This window comes from Rhinolophus sinicus, chromosome 4 (assembly GCF_057876585.1).
Source record: "Rhinolophus sinicus isolate RSI-liver-muscle chromosome 4, RSI-T2T, whole genome shotgun sequence".
Classification (NCBI taxonomy): Eukaryota; Metazoa; Chordata; class Mammalia; order Chiroptera; family Rhinolophidae; genus Rhinolophus; species Rhinolophus sinicus.
The window spans coordinates 46,418,962-46,438,637 of record NC_142504.1 but is presented as its reverse complement, the minus strand read 5'-3'; the positions used below and the strand labels follow the sequence as shown (position 1 = coordinate 46,438,637).

At 40.1% G+C, this 19,676-nt stretch overlaps 1 protein-coding gene across 4 annotated transcripts in view; it reads right to left on the bottom strand.

The window, feature by feature from the left end:
* Nucleotides 1-19,676, bottom strand: part of GSAP (gamma-secretase activating protein) — a 101,140-nt gene that overhangs the window by 2,530 nt on the left and 78,934 nt on the right. For all 4 annotated transcript variants that reach the window (XM_019744568.3, XM_019744572.3, XM_019744569.3 and 1 more), the window contains 5 exons: nucleotides 15,616-15,711; nucleotides 14,278-14,348; nucleotides 13,712-13,806; nucleotides 1,432-1,551; nucleotides 560-621 (listed from right to left, as the gene is read on the bottom strand). In XM_019744568.3, coding sequence (XP_019600127.2) covers nucleotides 560-621; nucleotides 1,432-1,551; nucleotides 13,712-13,806; nucleotides 14,278-14,348; nucleotides 15,616-15,711 — 444 coding nt within the window. The remainder of the gene's footprint in view (nucleotides 1-559; nucleotides 622-1,431; nucleotides 1,552-13,711; nucleotides 13,807-14,277; nucleotides 14,349-15,615; nucleotides 15,712-19,676) is intronic.

Genomic DNA, 19,676 nt, shown 5'->3' with positions numbered 1-19,676 from the left:
GTCAGAGGCCCTGAAGCCCTCGCTGTGGAATTTCATATTTTCATAGTGTTTTCGACTCTGAGAGCTAATATCTCCCACACAAACAAGGAGTGACTATATAATCCTTTCCCTCATGTTACTAGTTCTTCCTTCGACCCAGGAATGTTTTCCTGCCCCAGTAGAAATGACAGTGGGAGGAAATGAAGTTCCAGAACCTTCTGACCTCACCTGTATTTAAATTTCTTATCAGTTTAAATGCCAAAAGCACCTGTTTCCCCTCTCCCTCCCCTCAGACTCACAGATGTAAATATTAGTGCAGTTTCCTAAAAGGAAAACATGGCTAAATGTTTCAGGTGGGCTGTGCCAAGGCAGTCTAATGCCAGAGGAGCAAGCACTCTGCAGACCCAGTGGGAACAGCCGACAGAGGGTGGGGATGGATCCGATTTCTTGGAAAGGGCTGACAAGTGAAACAATTCAATTGGCATTAGCCCAAATCAAGTAAATGCTCTTTCTGTAAGGAAAAACTGAAGGCGGTTCATGCCAAGGCTTAGGGAGAAAATAAAATATAATTCAGGATTACCGGTGGAAGCCGCACGATGATGCTGAATTTTAGTTTTTCATTTTTCTCTGTGTTGTCCAGATCTACAAGAAAGGTAAATTGGCAAGCAAAAGAGAAATCTCCATTTTAATATCTGAACAAGCGAATAATACTTCATCCTGACAACACATACCCCAGCCTGTATTCTCAAGCTAAATCAAACAATGCTTTGAAAATTTTAGTTTGTATCTCTCTGAATAAAGGGAATTTTTAAATGAAGCTGTTTTTATATTTCATGGAATGGTAACAGGCTGCCTGCCAGTCACAAAGCAATTTTACTGACTAACTTAAAACAGAAGGTACCTTGAAGAATTGGAAATACTTTAATATCTAATAACAAAACTCATCTTTAAAATACGACTGAGTCATTTAAGTGAGAGTGAGTACACTACAGACCTTATTTAAAGTTCAAATCCACATAAGCCCTGTATTTCTCACTTGCTTTGTATTCCAAGTCTAACTTTGCCATGACAGAGTCATTCAGCTGAACGTAAGCCATTTCATGACATTTTCTTGAGAAACAAGCCTTCAGAGCCTCCTATCCCCAAGTGTTCTCATGTACAGACAAGGAATCTAATAACTATGTGGACTGAGAAGTTGTTTGGGGTCTCTTGAAGGGTAAAAGCACTTTAAATTAGTCAAAGGATGGTTACAAGAAATGAGCTATACTCAGAAGGACCAGCTGTATAATTTGTGGCCCCCTAAAAAGAGGAGCCCCTTGTTCAAATACTAAGAATTTCAAGACTCAATGCGAAGCATTAACCTTCTAAGTTGCAGCAGGGCCCTTGTGTCACCATCATGCCTGGTGGTGCTCAGAGCGGTGCGCGCCCTCTGTCAAGCGCAGAGCCTCTTACCTTCCATGAGCCTTGTGACAGCTGTTTCTGTGAGAAGCAACACCCCGTTATCGATGTAATGCAGCAGGTTGTGCAGAGGGAGACAGTGGACGCCAAGGCTGATGTGCAGAGTGTGGAAACCTAGAATGAGGTGGGGAAGATGAACACAGCCAGCCAGCATCACCAGCCTCCCAGATGGAATGAAATCGATGGTGTTATTGTTTGTGGGAAACGAGTAAACTCGTCATATCGCCTCTAGTTGGAACCGGCAAAAATTTTGCAAAGTAAATAAATACAGACCTCTTTTTAAACTAAAACACTGAAAGTTTCATAGAAAAATATCAAATAGATCGAAAGATATGAATATTTTACAGAAAGTCTAATTTTGGTGAGAAAATGTCAAAAAAGCCCCGCGTTACGACGCGATTTGGCGGGAAAATGCCCGCTTACAAAGTTAATAAAGCACTTCGCGGACCTCACAGGAACGGCGGCAGCGAGGTGGTCTTCTTGAGTTCTCCTCTGGAACTTACCACAAACTAAACATCTATAATACATCAAAGGACTCTCTGCTCATCACACAGAACAGCTAAGAGGCTCATACAAGGATTACTCAAAGGTGGGCAAACCAGGCGGAAGAGGGAAGGGAGCAGAGTAGAGACGGGCCCGCATCCACAGCTGCAGAGACACAGGGCCCCCAGGATAGAACAGAGAACACAAAAACCAGGAGGTGGGCTCTTTCCCTGCGTCCCACAGCTGATCTCTCCTACCGAAGGGGCAGCATATCCAGCATTTGAGGCAATAACCTCAGCTGAGACCTCCAGCTGGGCCCTGGGTTGGACAAAGGACACAAACTCCATACCTGGGCCCCTCCCCCCACTCTCCCAATCCTACCCCTTCCCTTTCAGAGACTCAAACTGGCCCCTGAACTGAGGAGTGGTGTCAGATTACAGAGGAGTCCTGGTGGTCAGGCTCTGGGAAGACCCGGATTGACCCAGGGAAGAGGCTGGGAAAAGTGTGACATTCCTGGGCTGAGAGAGAGGAGACTCCTCTATCCCCAGCCCCCACCCTTTCTGGCCTGCCTAGGGCAGGGCAGTTACAACTGCAGAGACACATCCAGCGGTCAGCAGCAGGCGGCAGATGTAGTTCTGGGCTTTCAGCAGCTCAGAAATCTCCTGCCCTACACACACACACACACACACACACACACACACACACTCACACGACAAAGTGCGCTAAGACTCAGGCGACCTGGGCACAGGGCCGGCTGTGGTGCTCTCAATGCGCATATTGCAGGCGAGAGCAGACACTGCACTGACTTTGTAAAAACTACCATCCAGACCCCATAGCCCATCTCATCTATAACAGCAGTCCCAGTGTCACTCAGGGTGACAGGTGGCCTACTCTGCATGCACAAGACGCAGAGGATTCTTTGGTACAGCAGAGGACAACCTGGAGATTACTTGGTGGGCTGAAGCCAAGACTGGTGCTGCTTTTCTTTCTTTCTTTTTTTTCTTTGTTTTGTATTTCTGATACTTTTGCCTGTGTTGAGTGCGGGTTATCGGTTGTTTTTATATGTGAATATATTTGGTTTTTTCTTTGTTGTTGTTGTTGTTGTTGTGCTTGGTCACTTGCTTTGTTCTGAAATTACCCTACACCAGGGCCCAGCCCAAGAGGCACAAGATTCAACACAACCCGAGGCCAACTCCAGACCAAACCAGAGTACTACCGGGTTTGACCTACAAGTGACACACCCAGAGGGAACTCTCTACAGGCACAAGACCTCATAGGGACCAAACCACATTTGAGTGGTCAACCCTAACGCAGCAGCTCATCCACTGTGGGCACAGCCAATTCTCACAACTAGTTAGCCTAGGAGTCAATCCCACCTACTGACAAGCCAAAAGCAACTAAAGCTCAACTAGAACAGGACAATACACACAACACAAGGGTCACCTTTGGAGCACATGCACAGGAGAACAGGGAAGTGGTGCAAGTCAAATGTAAAGGAAACATACTACTTAAGATCACCCAACAAAGACAAAGAACCCTAGGGGATTTACCTAATACCTCGAAGCAAACACAGAGAGTCAGCCAGAATGGGGAAATAAAGAAACATGTCCCAAATAAAAGAACAGAAGAAACCTCCAGAATTGGAATCAAATGAAAGAGAGGTAACCAACCTATCAGAGACAGAGTTCAGAACACTGATGATAAGAATGTTTAAGTAGTTAAGTCACAACATAAGGAAGGACAGAGAAATCATATAGAACAACCAGTGAGAACTAAAGAACACAATAACTGAAATAAAGAACACACTTCAAGGAATTACCAGTAGGTTAAATGAGGCAGAGGATTGAATCAGTGACTTAGCAGACAAGTTAGCAGAGATCACCAAGTGGAACAACAAAAGGAAAAAGAAAAAAACAAACAAACAATGAAAATGGTTTAAGAGACCTCTGAGATAACATCAACCGCAACAACATGTGCATTGTAGGAATACCAGCAGGTGAAGAGAGGGAGCAAGGGATCGAGAACATATTTGAAGTAATAATGACTGAAAATTTCCCTAACCTGGTGCAGGAAACCGACATACAAGCATAGGAAGTGTAGAGAGTTCTGACCAGGATGCACCCACACAGGCCCACACCAAGACACATTATAGCTAAAATGGCAAAGGTTAAGGACAAAGAGAGAATACTAAAAGTAGCAAGAGAAAGACAGCGGGTTACATACAAGAGAACTCCTATAAGACTATCAAAAGGCTTTTCTACAGAAACTTTGCAGGCCAGGAGGGAGTGGCAGGAGGTACTCAAAGTGATGAAAACCAAAGGCCTACAACCTAGATTGCTTTATCCAGCAAGGCTATCATTTAAACTTGAAGGAGAGATAAAGGGCTTCCCAGAAAAGAATAAGCTAAAGGAATTTATTACCACCAATCCAGCATTGCAGAAAATATTAAAAGGGCTTCTGTAAGCAAAAGAAAGATGAAAACAATCTAACTACAAATAAAAAAATGGCAAAATTATGTACCTATCAAAAATCACTTTAAATGTAAATGGATTAAATGCTCCAGTCAAAAGACATAGGGTGGCCGAGTGGATAAGAAAACAAGACCCTTGATATGCTGTGTACAAGAGACTCACGTGAGATGAAACAACACACAGGCTGAAAGTGAAGGGATGGAGAAGACATTTCATGCAAATGGAAATGAGAAAAAAGCTGCAGTAGCAATACTTATATCTGACAAAATAGACTTTAAAATGAACAAAATATCAAAACACAAAGATGGGCACTACATAATAATAAAGAGATCGATCCAAAAAGAGGACATAACCCGAGTAAAACTCCCTTTGGGCTTTTTTTTTTTCCCCAGATCCCTTAAGTGTAAGGATAAACTGTTGATTTGTGATTTTTCGTGTTTCTTTAGGTAGGCCTGCATTGCTATGAATTTCCTTCTTAGGACTGCTTTCGCTGCATCCCATAGATTTTGGGTCGTTGTGTTTTCATTTTCATTTGTCTCAAGATATCTTTTGATTTCTTTCTCGATCTCATTGTTGACCCATTCATTGTTTAGTAACATGTTATTCAGCCTCCGTGTATGTGTGTCTTCCCATTTTTTTCCTATAGTTGATTTCTAATTTCATAGCACTGTGGTCAGAGAAGACACTTGGTATGATTTCACTTTTCTTAAATTTATTGAGACTTGTTTTGTGACCTAACATGTGATCTATCTTGGAAAATGTTCCATGTGTGCTTACAAAGACTGTGTATTCTGCAGCTTTGGGGTGAAATGCTCTGAAAATATTGATTAAATCCAACTGATCAAATGTGTCATTTAAGGGCGCTGTTTCCATATTTAGTTTCTGTCTGGAGAACCTGTCCCTTGTTGCCAGTGGTGTCAATCCAACCTACTGACAAGTCCCCTACTGTGATAGTGTTACTGTTGATCTTTGTCTTTATGTCAGTCAATATCTGTTTTATATATTTAGGTGCTCCTATGTTGGATACATCGATGTTTACAAAGCCTTAGGGGAATTAATATCGTAAAAATGTCCGTACTGCCTAAGGCTTTATACAGATTCAATGCAATTCCTATCAAACTACCAAGGACATTTTTCATAGAAATAGCACATACAATGCTAAAATTTATATGGAACCATAAAAGATCCTGGATAGCCTCGGCAATCTTGAAAAATAAGAACAAAGTGGGAGGTATCAAGATACCTGACATCAAATTATACTACAGAGCTGTAGTAATCTAAACAGCATGACGCTGGCATAAAAACAGACACATAGATCAATGGAACAGAATACAGAGCCCAGAAATAAATCCATGCCTATATGGTCATTTAATCTACGACATTGGAAGCAAGAATTTGCATTGTGGTAAAGACAGTCTATTCAATAAATGATGCTGGGTTAGTTGGACAGACACATGCAAAACAATGAAGCTGGACCACCTCCTTACACCACATACAAGAATAAATTCAAAATGGATTAAAGACTTAAATGTAAGATCTGAAACCATAAAACTCCTAGAAGAAAATATAGGAAGAAAGCTTACAGACATTACCAGGAGTAATGTTTTTACTGACATAACCCTAGGGCAACGGAAGTAAGACAAAAAATAAACATGTGGGATTACGTCAAACTAAAAAATTTTTTCACAACAAAGGAAACCATCACTAAAACAAAAAGGGAATCCTACTGAATGGGAGAAGATACTTGTCAGTGATATATCTGATAAGGGGTAATATCCAAAGCTTATAAAAAACTCATTCAACTCAACTCCAAAAAAACATACAACTCAATTATAAAATGGGCAGAGGACATGAAGAGACATTTTTCTAAAGAGGACATACAGATGGCAAATGGACATATGAAAAAATGCTCAACCTCACTAACTATCAGAGAAATGCAAATAAAAACCACAATGAGATACCACCTCACCCCAGTCAAAATGGCTATGATCAATAAATCAACAAACAACAAGTGCTGGCGAGGATGTGGAGAAAAGGGAACGCTTGTGCACTGTTGGTGGGAATGCAGATTGGTGCAGCCACTATGGAAAACAGTATGGAGATGTCTCCAAAAACTGGAATTGGAGCTACCTTATGACTCAGCAATTCCACTCCTAGGTATCTATCCAGAGAAATCCAATACTCTAATTCGAAAAAATTTATGCACCCCTATGTTTATTGCAGCACTATACACAATAGCCAAGACATGGAAACGACTGAAATGCCCATCGGTAGACGACTGGATTAAGAAACTGTGGTACATTTATACAATGGAGTATTACTCGGCCATAAAGAAGAATGAAATCTTAGCATTTGTGACAATATGGATGGACCTAGAGAACATTATGTTAAGTGAAATAAGTCAGATGGAGAAAGGCAAATACCGTATGATCTCACTTACATGTGGAATCTAAAGAAAAGAATAAATGAATGAACTAATCAGAAACAGCCTCAGAGATACAGAAGAAAAACTGAGGGTTGCTAAATGGGAGGAGAGTGGGACGAGGGAGAAGTTTAGGGGATTAGAAAGCATAATCGGTAACCACAAGATTGCCACGGGGATTGTCAATTTGGGGAATGTAATCAATAACGCTGTAAAGATTTTGTAGGCTATCCAAAGGACACTTGTCTTATTAAGGAGATCACTTCAGCGATGGTGTAAATGCCTGATTAGTGCACTGTACACCTGAAGCTGAACAATAATGAATGTCAACTATAATTACATATATATATATATATATATATATATATATATATATATATATATATATGGTCACAAGAAGTGGAGTACAGCATTAGGAATAAAGATAGTGGAAATATAACAGCTGTACGTGATGTCGGAGGGGTAGTAGATGGGGGGTGGTATTTATCCCTTTGTGAGGGGTATAAATGATAAATGTCTAACTATTACATTGTTTTGTACACCTGAAACTAATTAAAAAATGAAACTTAAAATAAATAAATAAAGCACTTCCCTCAGTGCCTGGGCACCTAGCGTCAAATCAATGCTGCTGGAAGACAAAGTCCAAGTTTCTTCCTTTGTATTATCAAGACTAAGCACAGTGCTGAGAATATAATAAGTTCCCAATAAGTAAAGTGTTACCTTCACCTTGTGCCCCTTCCTAGGCGAAAAGAGAAAAAGAGTGCAAAGCCTGCTCCATGAAAAATGGTTTTACATGTTAACAGGTTTGCAATTCTATGGTAAGAGAACAATTAACAGAAGACCTTCAAACTCCACATGCCCAGGCAAAAGGCAGATGCACAGGGATTCTTGTTGGAAAGAGGAAAAACTCTAGATCAGAGGGGGACTGTTTATATGCCTGACCTCTGCATATGCCCTAGAGAAAGGCTTTTGGGGTCTGCCTGGACTAAATCATATAAAAGAAGAATTAGAATGATATGGTCAGATAGCAAATCTATAGGAATTCACTGGAGAGGAAAGCACTTTCTCAAACCTCAGTCTCATGGGGAAGGATCCTCAAACACTCAGAAACTGAGGGTTCTAAGTGCACTAGTAACAATAAACGATAAAAACAACATTCATGGAAGAAGGTATCAGACCAGGAAAGAATCAGAAAAGTCTTCTTGGAAAAGATGATCTGTGAGGGGAGCTGTAAAGGGTAAATGTAATTCCTGGGAGTGGGAATGAGGCAGGAGAATACCAAGAGTGGAGATGCTAGGAAAAGCCAGGTTCACAGGAGCAGACCACCAAGACTGCAATCCTGCGTCTGCTTACTAGCTGCAGGTAACCAAGCCTTTGTGAGCCTCCGTTCTTCATCCCTCCAATGGGGCCCCCAGTACCCATCCCGCAGGGCTGCTTTGGGAGTGACAGCTGGTCTATGAAGAGCCTAGCCTATGGTGGAACACACTGACTGGTACCAGATGTGTACTGAGGCCTTCCATCCACACACTGGCTCACTGCATCCTCATACCACCCTGTGAGGTGGGAACCACCTGGTTCCCAGTTTATAAATGGGAAAACTGAGTTCACAGGAGCTAAGAAACGTTCCCAGGATCATATCAATAGTGAGCTGAACTTTGAATGCAGGCTGTGCGATTTTAGTCTAGGCTTCTAACTATAACGCTATCCTGCCCCAATAACTGGTTGCTGTGTTAATGGAACAATATGAGCAGAGGCCCAAAGGTGAGAAAGTCTGGGGCATGTTCACAAAACATGAGGTGACGTGGCTGAGTTGGTGTGTGAATGGAATGACAGGGGGTAAGACTGGAGAGGTTAACCCCTTCCATACACTGGGCAAGGAGCAGGGCATGCAACAATGAGTGAAACAGGTACAACCGCTGCTCCTATCGACCTCCAGTCTGCTGGAGAGACAGACCATCAAATTACCACAAAAATAACTATATATATTTTTAACGTGATCAGCTCTATGAAAGAAAAGTGCAGAGTGCTCTAAGTATGTGTGACAGGGGTTGAATGCTGAATGACAGCAAGGAATTTAGTAAAGAGTAGATTTGCACGAGGCACTGAAAATGTTAAAGCAGGACAGAAAGAGGATTTCAGCTTTAGTTTTGGAATATTACAGTGACAACAAGCAGAGAATGGACAGAAGTAACGGTTTGCTGCAGGAGGTATGGGGCCCTGTTAGGAGGCCATGGCGTGAACCTGTGAACCTGTGTAAGAGGTGATGAGGTGACAGTGAAAGAAGAGGGAGGGGGTGTAAGAGGCGGGGCAGTAAACTGGCTGGATGCAGGGAGGACTTACAGGACAAAGATGATGCCCAGAGAGCAGGGACTGGAATTCAGACAAAGCATGGGGCTTTCTGTCCCTGAGCCCATGAATCATAAGGAGGGACCTGAGTCCCAAGTCGGGGCAACAGCAAGGGTTGGATAATGTGCAGACTCTGTCCATAAGTGGGTGTGAAAGGCCTGACAACAGATGAGTCCACTAGCTTCCCTGAATCCAAAAAATGTAGTGAGATTTTATGAGCTAATTAACAAAATGAGATTTTTCCAATGGATTTGGACATTCTTTCCAAGATTAAAAAAGTTATAAAATTATTTCTGAATGAAAGTTTATAAAATATTATCAATCCTATAGATTTTCTGGACTCAAAGTTCCTCTCCAGCCCTGTGTCCATGGCCTAAAGAGCCCTGATGACCCTTCATCCTCTATCCCTAGGGCACAGTCCCAAATTCAACAGTCAATTCCTGGCCTCCTTGCTGCCTGTCAGCTTAAGGCAACAGAGAAATTGGCTAAAAGCAAGCATCAGTCCCGAAAGACAGAGTTTTTCCAGCCAATCCCTGTCCTCATCCTTTAGGGGTCCTGGCCTTCTCTAGACAGCAAGGAGAACACAGGTCCCTTTTAAACTGCAAATGCCTCCGCTCTAAACCATAACTTCCTTTTTGGGGTCCTCATTCCTTTTTTTCTTTAACCAGTTCGGGTTACAGGTTTCTGACACTTGGAACTCAAACAGTTTTTGCTAGTCCCGCCGGCCTGGAAAGCACGCACACTTACACATGTGCATGAAAAATACCCTGTATTTACACACTTACACACACACACACACACACACGCACACGATCCAGTATCGCTTTGTTTCTATTTGCATATCACAAACAGGAAACAGAGATTTAAGAGAAAAGGATAGAAACTGCGCTCTCCTACTTGACCCATGGACACAGGCCACTGAGTCTACTCAAATAATTCCTAGTCTTTATGGATAACATTTTTCTGTGTTTTCCCTCCTTATCCATACCCAGAAAGGAATGCAATGTTCTGCAGAAAGTGAATTTTTATGTTCTCCCGGGAATAATCTTGTCCCCAGTAAGTCAGTTTTATTGATATACCAAAGAAGCTTGAACATCCACGGTGTACAAATCTGAAAGTGTCAATCCATTCCTCTACCAAGTCTCTCATGTTAAAGACAAATAATTAAGAATTTAAGCCAGAAAACCATATATGGTTTTCATGAAATCCCTTACTCTCTCTAGAGGGTACACCTCACCATTCATATTCCATTTAAAGCCATCAATTCTCCTCATGAATGGTCATTTTCAGATTCCTACAAAGTCAAAAGAAACTCCTTTTGGACTTCTACTACAAGCAAACCTTATAAGAAAAGGTGTGCGGATAGAGAAAGCACGAACGATTCCAAACTACATCAGATAGATCACAGATGCAGAGAAGTGAGACGTGCTGTGGGAATCTTCTGGGCCCATAAACAGCCAAAGTTTCAGCATCAAATAATTCAACTGGAATATGAAATTCAAAAGGCAGCCCAGAATAGTAGTTAAATGCAGATTTGGAGCCAGACTGCCTGGATTTTAATACTGGCTGCTACCTAATAACTGTGTGACTTTGGGCAAGTTACTTTTTCTTTTTTTTTAGTATTATACGTTTTTTATTTTAGCCATTTTGGTGGGTATACAAGTTACTTTTAACCTTTCTGTGCCTCAATTTCACCATCTTTAAATGGGAATAATATTTATTTATTATTTTCAGGTGTACAAAACAATGTAATAGTTAGACATTTACCTCCTTCACAAAGTGATAACCCCCTCATCCAACCTACTATCCCTCTGACATCATATATAGCTGTTATAATTCCATTGACTCTATTCCCTGTGCTGTATGCCACATCCTGTGACTATATATATATTAAATTATAGTTGACATTCAGTATTTTTCAGTTTCAGCTTCAGGTGTACACTGCAGTGGTCAAGCATCTACACCATCCATGAAGTGGTCTCCCTAATAAGACAAGCGCCCACCTGACACCCTACATAATCTTTACATTATTGGTTATATTCCCCAAACTGTCTTTCATATCCTTGTGGCAATACTGTGGTTACCAATTGTGCTTTCTAATCCCCTCACCTTCTCCCTCATCCCCACCACCCTCCCATTCAGCAACCATAGTTTTTTCTCTATATCTCAGGCTGTTTCTGATTAGTTTGCTCATTTATTCTGTTCTTTAGATTTCACATATAAGTGAGATAATATGGTATTTGTCTTTCTCCATCTGACTTATTTCACTTAGCATAATGTTCTCTAGGTCCATCCATATTGTTACAAATGATAAGATTTCATTCTTCTTTATGGCCAAGTAATACTCCATTGTATAAATGTACCACAGTTTCTTAATCCAGTTGTCTACTGATGGGTATTTTGGTTTTTTCATATCTTGTCTGTTGTAAATAGTGCTGCAATAAACATTAGCGTGCATATATTTTTTTCGAATTAGCATTTTAGAGTTCTCTGGATAGATACCTAAGTGTGGAATTGCTGGGTCATATAAATGGGAATAATATTAAGTGAAACCATAGGAAAGTGTCATTTTTGTTGGTCAAAAATTTAATGTGGTTCAATTTAAGCTCCTATGACTTAGTATTGTTATAAAAATTAAATGTGCGGGGGGTGACCTGTTAGCTCAGTTGGTTGGAGAGTGGTGCCACTAATATCAAGGTTGCAGGTTCGATCCCCGCATGGGCCCCTGTGAGCTGCGTCCTCATTAAAAAGGTCAACTATGCCACTGTAGCATGAAAGCAATATGGAACAAATGACCATGGCTGTTTCACAATAAAAAGTTTTTAAAAAAAGAATAAAATGTGCTAATTTATGTACTTAAAACAGTACCTGGCACAAAATGGCACTGTATACATGTTGGTTTAAGATGAATAAATAAAGGAATGAAGTAATGATGAATGGATGGGTAGATGATATGAATAAATAAATTAAACTGGCTGACATAATATCAATAAATCAACAAAAAGTGCTGGCAAAGATGTGGAGAAAATGGAACCCTCGTACACTGTTGGTGGGATTGCAAATTAGTGCAGTCACTATGGAAAACAGTATAAAGGTTCCTCAAAAAATTAAAAATAGAACTACCTTATGACCCAGCTATCTTATGATCCACTTCTGGGTATTTATCTGAAAAAATCCAAAACACTAATTCACAAAGACCTATGTATCCTTATGTTCCCTACATCATGGTTTGCAATAGCCAGGATATGGAAGCAACCTAGGTGTCCCCTGATAGACGAATGGATAAAGAAGAAGTGGTACATGTATACAATGGAATATTACTCAGCCATAAAAAAAATGAAATCTTACAATTTGTGACAACATGGGTGGACCTAGAGGGTATTCTGGTAAGTGAAATAAGTCCGACAGAGAAAGACAAATATCGTATGATATCACTTATACATAGAATCTAAAGTACAAAATAGATGAACAAACAAAACAAACAGAAACTCATAGATACAGAAAACAAACTGAATGTTGCCAGATGGAAGGGGGATCGGGGTGATAGGTGAAAAGGTGAAAGGAATTAAGAAGTACAAATTTCCAGTTAGAAAACTATAGTCTCATGGGGTTGTAAATTATAGCATAGGGAATACAGTCAATAATATTGTAATAACTATGCATGGTACCAGACAGGTACTAGACTTATCAGGAAGATCACTTCATAAGGTATACGAATTTCTAATCCCTATGTTGTACACCTGAAACTAATAAAATATTGTATGTCAACTACAATCGAAAAAAATTAGAGTTAAAGAATTATGTAAAAAATATATTAAAAACTGGCTAGTATATATTATGTCACGATAGCTATCATAAAGCTTACATCAGGACTTTTACATAATGAACATAAGGCAGGTAGTTTAGAGCAAACAGGAGCTCATTTGCCTCTTATAATGATTACTGATTTACATGCATATCTGTGCAACCAGACTTTTGTTAATTTTTGACTGCTCTAATTTCTAGCACAGTATCGGCATGTAATAATTGTTCAACAAATGTTTGTTGATTGAATGAACAAATGACCAATTAAATGAATGACTGCATACACATGTGCCAAGGGTGTTTTGAGGCCAGATTTGGTCCTATTTCAAAATCCTAAGGGAAATGTTTAGCTTCCAAGCTTGTAAACCTCAGCTTAGTTTTAACACCCAAACAGACCCACTTCCTTCTGTACATTAATTTTCTCAATCAGAGAAACTAGGCCTGCAGACAGACATCAGAGAAAGCTCTCCCTGAATCAGCTCCACTAATTCAAAGAATCCTAGAAAGTTGCATGGGGACCAGTCTAGGCTCCCTGAAGTTAGTGACAAGCTACAGTATAGTTTAATAATCAGGGGCGATCTGGTCAGCAGAGACCCATCTCAGGCCCATTTCTCACAGTGACACAAGACGCAGTTTCTCAGACACAGGAGGTCTTATCCTTAAACTCACAATGTCCCAAAGTCCAGGGACCGTGTGAAGAAGAAAGAAAAAAGTTATTACAACACAGGATAAAACAGCCAAGACTTACCAGGAGGCAGAGGTAAAAACAAACTGTTAGTAGCTTCCAAAATCCTGGTCATGATGTGGAAGACGGCACATTCAGCAACACTAGCCTGCCTATTGCTGGGGAAAAGACCAAAGCAGCATGTCAGCCAAGGAGCTCAACTCAAAAAACCCATTTATCTAAGCAGTGGCTCTGAGTTCCACATCCAGATGGAATTCATGCTAATTGTGAAAGGCTATGCCCTGTCAAAAGCCTCCAATTATGATGGTGACCATCAGTCGCATGCCTGGAATCTAACCAGACAGTAGGCATGTAAACGATCAATTGTATCAACTCAAATTCCCCTTCTTGGCAGTACTGAGCTCATGTGCCCCCTCCCTTCTCATCAACCACATGCCAAGGAAACAGGATGGGTGAAGTAACAGGGACATAACGTTCAATGCCAAGTACAGAACTGAGACAGACAGTGTCAGGGCTGGTGAGAATTGCTTCCAATTGTAAATTTCAAAAAGGTTTTGCTAAAGCAGGCAGCAATAGGAGTTACTTTGGCTCTCTGCACACCATGATAAGAGCGAGAAATACTTGCGTACAAGTGGAGAACCCAGGGATGAAGATTATGTTTCCTCCAACTGGTATCCAATACTTGGCAAATGAGATCCAGCTGGAGAGGAAAGAGTCTGTTAATCTCTGCTCAACCCCTTTCCCTCAGGGCCCCTAAGCCACCCTACCCAGCTCTGAAGGCAGGTCAGTGCAGCTGGCATTCAGGCTGCGGCTGGACACAGAACCAGCCTTTCTGAGATCAGTTCTGAGGCACTGGAATCCTCAGAACATGGAAAGACTGAAAATGCACCCCCAGAGTCTAACAGAGCACCCTCTGTCTATGCAGGTGGTGCCCCAGCTAAGCTCCCCAGCCTGGCTAACAGGCCCTCAATTACAGGTCCTTGTCGACCAGTGAAGGTCAAGTGCAACTGGGTTTGCTTTGGGCATGTTATGTGAGCTCCTCAGGATAGTTCTATGCAAAGGAGAATTATTTAAGAAAGGTTCATTATAGAAATAAATGTCAGTATATGAGACTACCAACCTCTTCTAATATATTAAAAACTAGGAAACTCAAACCTTACTGTAAAAATTCAAAGACATTATTTAAATACAGATACTAATGACTACAATAGAGACAGAACTTTTCAAATTAGAGGGCCATGTCTAATAAATTTAACTAATCTTCCAAAGTTCAATGCAAAAGTATAGGTTTGCACACTGGCTCCTTTACATATTGGTCTTACCCAAACTGGGAGAAATGCAGTATTCTTTCTGTGTATTTAAATACTTTTAGAAATTTCTCCAGCATATCATTTCTAGGTTCTAACCAGGGTCAGGCCTCAATTCCATGTGCTTTTTAAAAAACTCAAGACGCCTTAACATCACTTCTATTTACATATGAACTGGTGTCCTTAATTTGGATCACACACAAGTTCAATAAGCAGCTACCTGGTAAATGAGCTGCCAATCTCATCAGATTCGAATGTGGTAATAGTTACACAACTGCGCTGGAATCTGGCCTAATTAGGCTGTTGGAGCTAATTAAGAATTGAAGTGCAAGTTCTCTCATGTCTGCATAAAACTCCATGTTCAGAAATCATTACCTGCGTTTAATAAGGAACTGGAAGATGCCAAGATGTGAACATTTGGCAACCATGCTAAAGCCTATCGTCACTATTTGAAGGAAGTGCAATAATCCACTTTCAAAACCAAGTTCTCATTGTTTGGGGTTCCCCTCCCCCCCGCCCTTTCCTCAAGCTATAACACCAAATATACTGGTTTGAGGGTGGGAGAACTCCAAAAACCTAATTTGGAATACATACTCTACCACATACTAGAAACTATATATCAGGGGCCAAGGGGTGAAGAACAAAAAAAACAAAACCAACCAGTTTTGAAACGTAATCCAGAGCCATCTGTTCAATTTTCTTCTTTTCTACGCCCTGTAGGTGTCTCAAAAGATGGTCTTTTAGTTCAGACACCATCTGAAAACAGGATATGGATTATATAAGTCACAATGTACCCACTCACACCTGCAACTGGTTGAATTAGATCCACTTATTAACATTCCTTATCAATATGAAACATATTAGGTCTGAAGATCCCTCCAGCAGAAATACAGAACCCTCGGTCTTCTTCTGGTGGGCATAACTCAGGGGGCACCAATGTTTTCTTTAAGAGCAACTGCTTGTGATTCACTCAAAGCCAAGATAGCAACTGAGAGTCAGGCTCCAGGCCCTGCTGAGAAACAGGAAACGTATCGGGTACCTCCCTCTGCACAGTGGCTGGAGACACTCCACACAGCACACAACATGCAAAGGTAATGAAATATCGTATTCATTCTAGTGTCTCCAGATGGGCTTGTTTCTACATCTGCTCTGTTCTGATCATCCTTGGGGCTCCCCAATCAGCACGGCATTCCCAGCCCTCCCCACCTTTCATTTTTCTCTCTCCTTCTCCTCCTTTCTCCTTTTTTTCTCCCTTTGCCCAGTTCGCTGCTCAGCTAGAAACTCTCCTGGCTACAGAGATCTCTGCACCAATAAACAGCCCATGAGAACTGTACAATTGACATCACATGTGCGCACATCTATTTTAGCACATTTAACTATAGGACACCCTGAGTACAACTTAGCCCGTGGCATCCTGGGCCAAGACAGAGTGGTATATTATTTCAGTTCAGTCTCCTGCATGTGTTAATGGATCAAGCTTTAAAAAACAATATTTTCTTTTCGTTTAAGATACAATGCATCCTTTTTTGTGATTTTCAATTTTTCTATAATAACCATAAAAATAAAAAATGTAAATCACCTGTATAATGCTGCCATCTATATTAACATTTTGGTTTTTTGATTTTCCTTCTTCCTGGTGTCGTGCGAGATGGCCTGTGGGGTCTCTGCTCCCGCTCCCCACATAAGAACACAGGATATGGCTAGGCCAAAAAGGAACAGCCATGGAGCCATAGATAGGGGAGTCATACCACTACAGTCTCACTGGAGTCACTATAGTCTCACTGGAGGCTGGATCCACACGACCTGCAACCTGCTGTCCCCTCCTATGCCTGCCAACCAACCGACTGACCAACCAACACAGCTGTGGCAATTAGATCAGTGGCTAATTGGCTAACTGGTTACAGCTGACGGTCCATTAGCCACAGCTGATGGCCATCTACTACCCAAGTCAGCACCCCTCCACGTGAGGCCGAGAGCCTTGAAACTGCTCTCTGGGACTCTGTTCCCACACTGGTGTGACACTCATTCTTGTGTTTTGTCATCTGTTTTTCATGTAATAGTTTATGTCATTAAGTATTCTTTACCACACTAGTCTTAATGGCTGCACAGTATTCAATTTTACGAAAGTATTATAACTGAATTATTTATTCCCTTCTTGTACATATCAGATATTTCTTTTAATACTGTTAATAATACCATTAAAATTCCTTACATGAAAGTTGTTTGCCATATCCCCAATTCTTTTGTCAGACTAAATTCCTAGAAATGGATTTTGTTGGTTCACACACTTAAGGTTTGTGGTGATACTGCCCACTGTGGCTGCACTAATTCTCAACTGCCGGGCATGAGGCTGTCCAATTCCCTGTGCGCTACTTTGCTACTACAACATTTAAATTATCGTCAATTTTCCTATATGTCTAAGTTAAATAATACGAGGTTTGACAATTAAGTTTGTGACCTTGTTACAACGATGTTGCTAACCTTTTTTTGATATCAGAGGGATTATTCATTATGAATTTGTACCAACTGGACAGTTAACCAAGTTTACTGTTTGGAAGTGCTGAAAAGGCTGTGTGAAAAAGTTAGACGACCTGAACTTTTCGTCAACAATTCATGGCTCTTGCATCATGACAACGCTCCAGCTCACACGGCACTGTCTGTGAGGGAGTTTTTAGCCAGTAAACAAATAACTGTGTTTATTGGAACACCCTCCCTACTCATCTGATCTGACCCCCAGTGACTTCTTTCTATACCCAAAGATAAAGGAAATATTGAAAGGAAGACATTTTGATGACAGTCAGGACATCAAGGGTAATATGACGATAGCTCTGATGGCCATTCCAGAAAGAGAGTTCCAAAATTGCTTTGAAGGGTGGACTAGCCGCTGGCATCAGTGCATAGCTTCCCAAGGGGAGTTCTTCGAAGGTGACCACAGTGATATTCAGCAATGAGGTATGCAGCGCTTTTTCAAGGATGAGTTCACAAACGTAATTGTCCAACCTTTTAAATTAAAGGAACTTAAAAGGCATTCCCTATTTCAGTACTATTTTACTATCTACTTATTTTACTCAAATTCTTTCACACAGTTAAATATTTTATATTTCACACTCTTTAACCTATCTGATATTTCTGTTGGCTTATGGTATAAAGTGGTGGTATTCGGGATAGGAGGAATCTAACTTAATTTCTTTTATAAGTAGGCAACTATTGACTGATTTATTAAAAATTATTTCTTTCCACGTTGATTTTTAAATGCCTCATGTAACATATGCTAAAGATTCTAATTTAAACTAGAGTCTACTGACTGACTATTTTTGTACAAGCACCATATTGTTTCTGTCACTGGAGATCAACAACACATTCAGACCTCTGGTAATGCCAGTCCCATGTCTCTTAACTTCATCAAGTGAATCAGTCAACTGTCACAAATTTTATTGGCTTTTTGCTTGTAATGTTATTAAACCTAGATGTGAAGGACTTGGAAATGGGTATTGTTTTTTGTTATCTTTTCTAATTGGTTAATCCTAATTAAAAAAAGAAAATAGATATAGAATCATCAGCTTACTAACTTGCTCCTTATTTTCCATTTATCCAATGGGTTATTTTGTTTGTTGCATTATACAATCTTATAATCTTCTTTTGTTTCTTATTGCATTGGCTAGAATTTCCAGAACCATGTAAAATTTTAATGAAAATAGCAAGGATCCTTAACTTCTTTCTGATTTTAATAGGAATATCTCCAAAGTTCCATTAAGAAAGATGTTGGCTATTAGTAGTAGATTATTCTTTGTCTTATTGACTTAGTGTATTCCAAGATTGGAATTTCACTTTTATCAACTTTTAGCACTTATAAAGATTATAGTTTTTTCTCTTTTACCTAGTGATGTAATAAATATATTTCCTGATATTATTAACATATTTCCTAACATTAAGTCTTTCTACAAAGAATCCTACTTGGCCACATTGTATTTTCAAATATACCGCTAGAAAGTATTTTCTTTTCCTTTTTTTCTTTTTTTTGGTAAGGAAGGTGCAGCTTACAGTGGCCCATGTGGGGATCGAACTGGCAACCTCGGTGTTAGCAGCACCACGCTCTAACCAAGTGAGCTAACAGGCAACCACCGAAAGTATTTTAATTAAGCTTGTGGTATCTATATTCATAAGGAAAAGTGGCCATTGTCAAATTTTGGTTTTAAGGTTATGCTGGCTTTTAAAGTGATTAAGAAACTTCCCATCTTTTTTCAAAAACACTTTACATAGCACAGGAATGACCTGGTCCTTAAGAGTTTGGAAGAACAAACTCACCAAGTAACTTGGGGCCTTTTTTTGGAGAGAATCTTTGACTTTTTTTCAGATTATTTTATGGTTATTGTGCTTTCAGCTCTTCTATTTCTTCTCAGCTCAAGTTTGGTCATTCTATTTGCCAAGGAAACTTTAACTAGAATTTTTAAGTGTATGAATATGTATTTCTACATATTTTTCTCATATATTTTAACTTGTCATATCTAATCCCATGTCTGAGACTGCACAGTATTAAAAATATTTCATTACTTTCCAGGTGTCTCTAATCAGTCTTTTAAAGATTTTGGATTTATTTACCAATTCTGCTCTTCAATTAATTTATTTTGATTTATATTTCCTTCATCTCCTTAGTAGTAGGACTTCTTGAGAAACAATACTTTATTTTGTTTTATTTTAAACCCCAAATACAAATCCATAGA